This window comes from Lipotes vexillifer, unplaced genomic scaffold (genome assembly GCF_000442215.2).
Source record: "Lipotes vexillifer unplaced genomic scaffold, Lipotes_vexillifer_v1.1 scaffold636, whole genome shotgun sequence".
In the NCBI taxonomy this organism is placed as follows: domain Eukaryota; kingdom Metazoa; phylum Chordata; class Mammalia; order Artiodactyla; family Lipotidae; genus Lipotes; species Lipotes vexillifer.
This window is the reverse complement of record NW_006786547.1, coordinates 835,857-844,719: the sequence shown is the minus strand read 5'-3', so window position 1 is coordinate 844,719 and position 8,863 is coordinate 835,857. Positions and strand designations below refer to the sequence as shown.

General features: G+C 66.8%; 2 protein-coding genes across 2 annotated transcripts in view; both read right to left on the bottom strand.

The window, feature by feature from the left end:
• The window catches only part of ABCA2 (ATP binding cassette subfamily A member 2), a 23,519-nt gene extending 21,125 nt beyond the window's left edge, over positions 1–2,394 (bottom strand). The window contains exons 1-2 of the mRNA XM_007459008.1: positions 2,275–2,394; positions 305–518 (exon numbers count right to left, since the gene is read on the bottom strand). Of these exons, the coding sequence (XP_007459070.1) occupies positions 305–518; positions 2,275–2,394 (334 nt within the window). The remainder of the gene's footprint in view (positions 1–304; positions 519–2,274) is intronic.
• Positions 2,395–3,572: 1,178 nt separating this feature from the next.
• FUT7 (fucosyltransferase 7) lies at positions 3,573–4,693 on the bottom strand. Its single transcript, XM_007458957.1, has 2 exons — positions 4,681–4,693; positions 3,573–4,588 (listed from the first exon to the last, which is right to left on the bottom strand). The coding sequence occupies exons 1-2, from the start codon at positions 4,691–4,693 to the stop codon at positions 3,573–3,575; spliced, it is 1,029 nt and encodes a 342-aa protein (XP_007459019.1).
• Between the last annotated feature and the right edge of the window lie 4,170 nt (positions 4,694–8,863).

The window sequence follows — 8,863 nt, the reverse complement described above, 5'->3', positions numbered from 1 at the left end:
CCGCCCCCCGCCGCGCCGCTCGGCATCGCCCGCGCGGGGCGGCGTCTCGGGCGTCCGGGACCGGTTCGGCGCTGGCTCCGCCCCGGCGGCCGCGGCGACAGCCGCTCACGCCCGCCCCCCGCCTGCGCCGCCCCCGCTTAAAGGGGCCGCCCGGTGCCCGCCCTCGGGCCTCCCGCCCGCCCCCGTCCGGGCCGTTCCTGGAGCTCTGACCCGCCAAGAGTGGCTTTCTGGTCGCCCCCCACCTCGCTAGGCGTTGAAGTGACGCGCCCAAGAGCCCACATCTAAACCAAGGGCCCCGACTCACTCCCTTCCAGGGCGCTCTCCCCCCAGGGGCGCCCGGCCTGCGCGCAGCGCCCCACCCCCTTGAAACCCTCCTCCCACAGAGGCACCCCAAGGTCGTCACTGGCCCTGGCCGAGGGCGCCCTGAGGGGATGCTGGGAGCGGTCGTCCCCCACCAGGTCCCCACCTCCGCCTTGCCCTCCCCGCAGAAGCGCTGATGGCAGGAATTTCACCTGGACCTAAGAGACAGGTCCCAGTGCTCAGGGCACTTGGGGCCTGGAGGGAGGCAGCCGCCCACACTTGGGGAGGGGAGCTCCGCCTTGCATGCAGATCCCACCTATGCACAGGGCGGGCCCTGCGCTCACCGCTTCAAGACTCAGCTTTCCTGCCCCACCGGGTGCAGCCCCGACCTGTACCCCTTACGAGGGTGTGGGGCTGGTGAGAGGGGCTGCAGGTGGGCTGTCCTACCCCTGTAAGAGTTTCCTGCATTCCTTGTGAATGAGCCGCTTGGTGACCAAGTAGCAGGATTGGCCTGGCTGGGCTCGGCCGGGGCTGCAGCTCCCTGGGCCCAGCGAGGAAGGGAAGGGACCCAGAGAGAGAACTGCTCCCTGCAGGCGGGGTAGGCTGGAGTTCAGGGAGACTGAGGCTGCTCCCTCTGTGAGTGGCTCATTTTTCTCCCTATATGTGAGGGTGAGTCTGGCCTCTGCATAGGGAGTCTGGGGTCCAGTGAATTCCGCAGAGGTGGTTTGGTGCCTGCTGGAGCCAAGCGGCGGGACAGCCGGAGGCCGGGTCTGAGCTGGGTGGGGCGGTCCATTCCCAGGGAGGCCAGCAGAGGGCAGGTCGGCCCCTGCGGGGGCCTGGCGGTGGGTTCTGATGGCTCCTCCCAGCCTCAGTTTCCCAACTTGTGAACGGGAGGGGCAAACCGAGTGGTGTCCAGTGTCTGGGCTGCACAAAGAAGACGCATCCTAAACTGAGTGGCAGATCTGGGGGCCGCACCTCTCCACCCTGTCCCAGCTCCTTCCTTACGGTGTGAGAAGGAGCAGTCGCGGGAAGAGGGGCAGAGCACAATCCCCCAACCGCTCCACCCTGCAGCCTGAGGACACTTCCTTCTCCTCAGCCAGTACCGGGGCTAGGGCAGGGCAGGAAGTCACCGGTGGGCCTTTCCCACAAGCCACTGCCAAGGGGCGGGCAGCTTCCTGCCTCCACCTGCTGCCCACCCCACCTGGGGCAGGGGCGAATGCGCTCCTGCGGCCCTGTCAGCACCACCCAGAGGCTCACCGTCAGCCTCCCCTCCCCCCCACACAGCCTGCCACAAGGGCTCCCTTGGCTGCAGCAGTAATGCCCGTGCTCTCACCAGCCACCAGTCAGAGGGAACCCCACATCGAAAACCAGACCTCGTCACACCCCGGACACCCTGCAGCCTGAGAATGAAATCCCAAGGCCTTCGAGATGGGGCACCTTCCCCCGCCCCGGCCGCATTGCTGTCCTTGGCCTCTGCTCTCCGCCCCTAGGCCTTTGGGGAGTCAGGGAAGGCTCTCTGCTGCGGTGCCATTCAGTGTGGCTGCAGCAAGCTGGGAGGACAGAAGTCTGGGATGGAGAGGGCGGGATCCGGCCAGGACAAAGGCCCGTGTGGCCAGGGTGGCAGCGGGAAGCAGACTCGTCGACACGTGCCACGCCATCCGTGTCCTTTGTTTATTGATCGGTGTCCCCTTCCCCGAGGGGACTGACTGCAGGCTGCCAAAAGCCCAAGAAGCTGGTTGGCTGTCTCGGGTCCAGGCCACACAGGTCTGTACGCGGGGCTCCAGCCTGCACATCCCGGACGAGGGGACCGTGGCTACAGAGGTTAGGGGCCCAGGTTTTGCCCCCACAGACTTCAGGAGGACAGCCTTGACCGGCCCAAGGTATGATCAAGGTGGGGAGGGAGGGCCTCTGTAGCATCTCATCTCTGATGGGCCCCAGCAACGTGCACCCCCATTGCTCCCTCCCTGCTCACACCTCCGGCCCCAAATAGTGGCTCCAGTGCCCACCCGCCTCCACCTCCGGGCAGCCTGCCAAGGCTACCCCTGCTTCCTGGCCTCCGTCCCCAGCACCCAAGTCAGCCGGTGGGTTGCCCATGGGGGTTGGTCGGATGCCGGTGGGTTGGATTTCAACACCCAGGCCTCTGCCCACACCTCCGGCTCCCAGCCACCTTCCCCTGCCTCCTCCAGCCGGCAGAGTTCAGGCCTGGAACCAGCCCTCGAGGTCCTGGTAGGCCTGGCCACGGGGCAGGTGGGGGTAGCGGGCGCAGATGGCGCAGAAGCGTTCCCGCCAGTCGCCGAACAGCCGCACCCGGAGCCGGTCTCGCCAGGCAAAGTAGCGCCGATAGCGGCTCCCCCACACAGCCTGCCACAAGGGCTCCCTTGGCTGCAGCAGTAATGCCCGTGCTCTCACCAGCCACCAGTCAGAGGGAACCCCACATCGAAAACCAGACCTCGTCACACCCCGGACACCCTGCAGCCTGAGAATGAAATCCCAAGGCCTTCGAGATGGGGCACCTTCCCCCGCCCCGGCCGCATTGCTGTCCTTGGCCTCTGCTCTCCGCCCCTAGGCCTTTGGGGAGTCAGGGAAGGCTCTCTGCTGCGGTGCCATTCAGTGTGGCTGCAGCAAGCTGGGAGGACAGAAGTCTGGGATGGAGAGGGCGGGATCCGGCCAGGACAAAGGCCCGTGTGGCCAGGGTGGCAGCGGGAAGCAGACTCGTCGACACGTGCCACGCCATCCGTGTCCTTTGTTTATTGATCGGTGTCCCCTTCCCCGAGGGGACTGACTGCAGGCTGCCAAAAGCCCAAGAAGCTGGTTGGCTGTCTCGGGTCCAGGCCACACAGGTCTGTACGCGGGGCTCCAGCCTGCACATCCCGGACGAGGGGACCGTGGCTACAGAGGTTAGGGGCCCAGGTTTTGCCCCCACAGACTTCAGGAGGACAGCCTTGACCGGCCCAAGGTATGATCAAGGTGGGGAGGGAGGGCCTCTGTAGCATCTCATCTCTGATGGGCCCCAGCAACGTGCACCCCCATTGCTCCCTCCCTGCTCACACCTCCGGCCCCAAATAGTGGCTCCAGTGCCCACCCGCCTCCACCTCCGGGCAGCCTGCCAAGGCTACCCCTGCTTCCTGGCCTCCGTCCCCAGCACCCAAGTCAGCCGGTGGGTTGCCCATGGGGGTTGGTCGGATGCCGGTGGGTTGGATTTCAACACCCAGGCCTCTGCCCACACCTCCGGCTCCCAGCCACCTTCCCCTGCCTCCTCCAGCCGGCAGAGTTCAGGCCTGGAACCAGCCCTCGAGGTCCTGGTAGGCCTGGCCACGGGGCAGGTGGGGGTAGCGGGCGCAGATGGCGCAGAAGCGTTCCCGCCAGTCGCCGAACAGCCGCACCCGGAGCCGGTCTCGCCAGGCAAAGTAGCGCCGATAGCGGCTCTCGTTCATGCCAGTGAGGAAGGCGGCCAGCTCGTGGGCCGAGCCGAAGTCGTCCACGTGCACAAAGGCATCAGGCGGGACGAAGGCCTCGTAGGTGGCCCTCGGGGGGCCCAGGACCACGGGCACTGTGCCGGCCAGCAGTGCGTTGCGCCAGAACTTCTCGGTGACGTAGTCTTGGTGCTGGGAGTTCTCGAAGGACAAGTAGAAGAGATACCGGGCCACGGTGGGCAGCAGGCAGTCGGCGCACAGGGGCCGCTCGCTGGCGCGGCCGAACACGTCCACCTGCAGGTGCGGCGCCAGCTGCCGGTACAGCTGCACGCGCCGCTGCCGCCCCTGGAAGTTGCTCACCACCCAGGCGGCCACCCTGCTCTTGGCCGGCAGTGGCGGCGCAGGCCCCTCCCGGGGCTCCAGGCGGCCATAGGGCACGAAGATGTCTGAGTCACGCCGGTAGCTCAGCACCCAGTTGAAGACCCCACGGAGACGGCCAAGGCCGCGGGTGTGGCTGGGCGACTCCATGGAGGCCCACACCCAGGGCTGGCCTTGCGGCCGCTCGGCCAGGGGCAGACGGGCCTGCCGGGTCTGCAGCTCTCGGTGGTGGAAGACCACGGCGTTGGCACTGGCCAGCAGGCTGCGGTTGGTGGTCAGGTGGCAGTGGGCCACACCGTAGCTGGCACAGGTATTGCTGGGCAGCTCTGGGGGCTGGCTGGCGAAGGGCCAGTGCCAGATGAGGATGGTGATTGTGGGCTGGGGCGCCGGAGCTCCCCCAGGGGCTGATCTGAGCAGCCACAGGAGCCACAGGGCCGAGAGAAGAGCCGCTACCGCCAGGCCCCCCAAAGCCCGAAGCCTTGGAGCGGGGCTTACCCCTGCACAAGACACAGGAAGAGAGGCTGTCTCCTCGGACTCACCCCAGGCCCCATCCTCCCAGCCCAAGCTTCCCCGAAGACCAGACACTCACCGGCATTATGCATTGGCAGCTCCTAGATTAATTACTCGAGAAGCCGGAGGTTTTCAAATCACAGCCGCGGCTGCACGGGGATGCCCTGAAATCACGGCTGCACCCCTGCACCCAGCCCCATCTGGAAACGCTGTCCTTTCATCTGCTCAGCAGGAGGGCAACCAGGGTACCTTCCCGCTCCTGTCCCGCCCTCGCCCCCGCCCCGAGGTGACCTTTGGCATCACTGCCATCCTCACCCCGCCTCCCCCTCTAGTCCTCTGGCTGCTGAGGGGAGGCGGCTACAGGAAGGGTGCCCAGCCAGGGTCCAGGACCTTGTCCTCCAACTCTCCTGGCCTCTGGAAAGGCCTAGAGGTGACGCACGGGGCAGGCACGGGAGGCAGGAGAAGAGGGCCCGCGTGACCTCAGGGAAAGGGAGGCCTTCCTGAGAGGAGGTGGCCCCCACCCCAGAAGGGTGGCCCAGCCATTGAGCACCCACCTATTGCCTGCTGCCCAGGCCTGGGGCGCCCGTGCAGAGCAGGCACGCTTCCCTCGGAGGCCAGCCGAGCGCAGGCCAGCACCACCTCCCCCAGGGCTGTGTCATCACCAACTTCCCCTGCTCACCGCCCTCAACTCCGCCGTGGGCCCCCAGACCCTCTCGCCGCAGATGTGCTGCCCTCAGCTGTTTGCCAGAAGGCTGAGGTCTCTCCTCTTCTTTGCTCCTAATTGGGCCGCTCCACCCCCACCCCACCCCTGCTGCCTCTAGGACACCTTTGTCCCGGAGCCCAGATTCCCAGAGAGGGGTTCCATCCAGGGGTCCTAGGAGTGTCTGCCCACACAAGGCCCCAGCACGTGCCCACAGTGGGCAGGTGCCAGGCTGGGCCTGGCCCCGGGGTGGGCTGTAGGGCTGCCACACCTTCTTTCCCCTCCCAAGGACCCGTGTCTGTGGAAGCCCTGGCTGCGGAGCCCAGGTTCTGGCCGGGCCGGGAAGAGCTGCAGGAACCTGCGGTGGGAGGCCCGCCCTTGGGGTCTCCAGGTCTCTTCTTCCAGGTCCCACAGCCCAGGGTGGGAGTGGGGGCAGGGAGGGGGCTTTCCAGGCTGGAAAGGGAAGGAGTCGCTCTGTCCCTGACGTGGGCAGGGGGCTGGCACCCGCTCCAGGAAAAGGAAGGCTGAGGTCCAGAGTCCCTCTCCACCCCCGCCATCCGGCCAGCCCTGGAGGCCCAGGCATGGAGGTCCAGTTCCTTCCCCTTTTGCTCTGGTTTCTCGGAGCTGGACGGCGCTGGCTCCGGCCTGCACCTCACGCTCAGCCATCAGCTTCCTTCAACCTGGCTGAACGTGGCTGGGCAAGGCCCAGCCCTCATGCTAGTGTCCTAAAGGCCTCAGGCCAGTCCAGTTTTTGGAGGCTGTGGGCCGGGTGTCGTGGAAGGAACAGCAACCAGGAATCAGTGGTCGGATCTGCCGCCCGCGCCATCCTGGGCGCCTCCCATCGCCCCAAACTCCCTGTCCTACTCCACGCGGGCTCCCGAGGCTGCTGGCCTCCCCCAACTCCCGCCCTCCAGTGAGGACCAGCCTGCCCTCAGGGCAGGAACCGGGGAGCTGGCGGCAGACCCATGGAGGGGGACAGAGGCAAGTCCAGGAGAAGGGGGGCAATTTGGCCCCTCTGAGGCTCCCCACCCCCTGCATAACCTCTGAGCTGCGGTGAGGCCTTGTGCAACATCGGCGGGGGGGTGGAGCGGGGCCTGCGGGATCTGTCAGAAACCATCTGGTGGCTCAAGGTGTGGATGCAGCCGCCAGGCCTGGCTCCCACGGGCCAGCGTCAGGCCCTGACCAGAGCGGACAGCTGCTGCCACCCCTGCCCTTCCGGCACCCGTCGTTTAGAGAGAGGACCACAGTGGCACTGGGCCTTTGGTCCCACCCAGGCGTCTCTTCCCTGGCACGGGGGCCCCAGAGGAGACCACCCCCTCTCCCTGTGGCAGGCGCCCCTTGGGCGGGGGGGGAGAGCAGGAAGGAGCTGATCCCGCCACAGCCTGCTAGTGACCTGGCTCCTGGCTGCCAGAGCCTCTGCCCTTCCTGTTTGCACTGCCAGGCTGGCTGGGGCCCTGCCACCGGCCTCACCCACACCCGCAGCCCACTCCCTTCCTGGGTGGACTTGAAGGAACCTCCCCCACCCTTACGCGAGGTCTGCTGCTCCTAGGGGCCCCTGGCATGCCTGCCAGTCGCTGCTCCACCCCCGTTCGTGAGAACCTGCTGGCTGGGAAATGGGGCTCCAGGGTTGGCCCAGAGATGGGTCAGAACGAGAGGTTCTCAGAGGAAAAAGAAAAAGGTGAGAGAGTCTGAGTCAAAGGGAAAGTGGGGCCTCCTCCTGCCAGCTCAGCCCTGGGCCTCGAAGTCACTGGGATGCAGGCAGACACCCACCTCCAGCTTAGCAGCCCGTGAGCATCTGGGACCCAGGAACACAGGGGTCACTCCCGCAGCTGAGCGCAGGGCTGCTCCAGGGCCAGCCTCCTGGCGGGCACCGATCAGACGGCCCCCAACCTGTCCCCAGGGTCCCTGCTTCCCACTGCTCAGGGCCCAAGGAAAGAGAATCCCCCTTCCGGCGGCCTCCACAATGAGTTAGGGGCCAGCAGACTGGGTCAGGGAAGGGAGGGCAGGGGCTTGGGGTCCCCCAGGGAGGAGGGCCTCCCTCAGCCCACTCACCGGGCGCAAGGCCCCGAGCAGTTCCATGTCTGCTCCCCATCTAGCTTTTTTGGCCTCCACTGGCCCCAGGCGAGCTCAGACAGAGCCGGCCCCTGCTTGGTCAAATCCTCAACTACCCTTCCTTTCACAGGCCCTGGTGTGCAGGGGGCTGCCCTGGGGCTGGAGCTGCTGCTCCCGTCCCCAGCCCAGGTGCCCTGCCCACGAGCACTTTTCCTGGCCACCACACCAGGAGCCCTGAGCCCACCTGGGACTCTCACAGGCCCCATCTCTGGCAGCCCTCACCCCACCTCCACCCGGTTCTCACTAGAGGGCATGGGAGGGAGCAGGGCCGGTGATGCATGTGTGCCTCCGCTCCTTAGGAAGTTTCCCTGGCCTGCTGTCCTCCCGAGTGTAGGTGCCAGAGGGTGACACCACCACAGCCCAGCATAGACCCTGGGGCTAAGATGGTGCTTGGCACAGACCGTGGGGTGGGGTGGCCCCCTAGCCAAGAGCCTAGGCAGTGGGAGCCCCCCCAGCTGCAGACCCCAGGAGGAGCTGTCCTCCCGCCGCTGCGCAGGTTGGTCCTCCTGCCAGCCTGGGTGGCTGAGATGCTCCGGGGTTCCGAGTCCCCACCCTGAACGCCCCCCCCAGGGCCCTGGAGGAGCCCCCAGCAGGTCCTGGAGCTCCCCCTGGACAGGATGTGACCATGCTCCCCAGCCTGGGCCGGAAGGGAAGGAGGGCTGGAGAAGCTGGTGGCCTCCAGGTGGTCCACGGGGAGGCTGAAGGCTGCCGCCTGCTGTGACTGCCCTCGTGCTGCTCCCTCAGCTGCACCCCCAACCTGGGGCGCCCTTAGCCACCTGCCAGCCTGGGCACCCACCTTCCCGAAGGCACTCCCTGAGCCCCTGCCTCGCCCTCTGGGAGTAAAGGGTGTGCGGGCGCCCTCTGCCGCCTTCAGCCCGCTCCTGCAAGAGCCGGTGGCTGGGAGCATGGCCACCAGGGGGCGCTCTGGGCACGTGTCTGGACTTGGCTCTGCTCAGGCCCACCCTTGGGGCAGCCAGCCAGGCTCTGGCCCTCTCTCCCTGAGGCGCCCCTGGGGCTGGGGCTGCGTGCTCCCCACTCCTGCTGCCTAGGTGCTGTCGTCCGGAAGGTGACAGTGGTCAGCACGTAGGGTGGCCGCTCTCTGCCCAGGTCAGGCCAGCACGAGGTGAGAAAGGCAAGTGCCAGGAGCCCAGGGACTGACCCCAGGGCTCCAGGGGAACTGCCGGCCCTGGGTCTGCAGGGTCCAGCTGGCGAGATGGACTGGCCTGGGCCGGATCAGCCTGGGTGCCTTGCTCTTGAGTGAGAACTTAATCTCTCTGCCCCCCACTTTTCTTCGTGGCTATTTCCCCTCACGATACAGATTAAATGACAGTGGACAGCGGTCCTCGTCAGCCTGCCTGCATCCCACCCTACCCTCATTCCCAGCTCCCTGTACCCGGCCCATTTCATCTCCCACACCAGTGCATCAAAGGAAACCCGAGGCTTCCTGCTG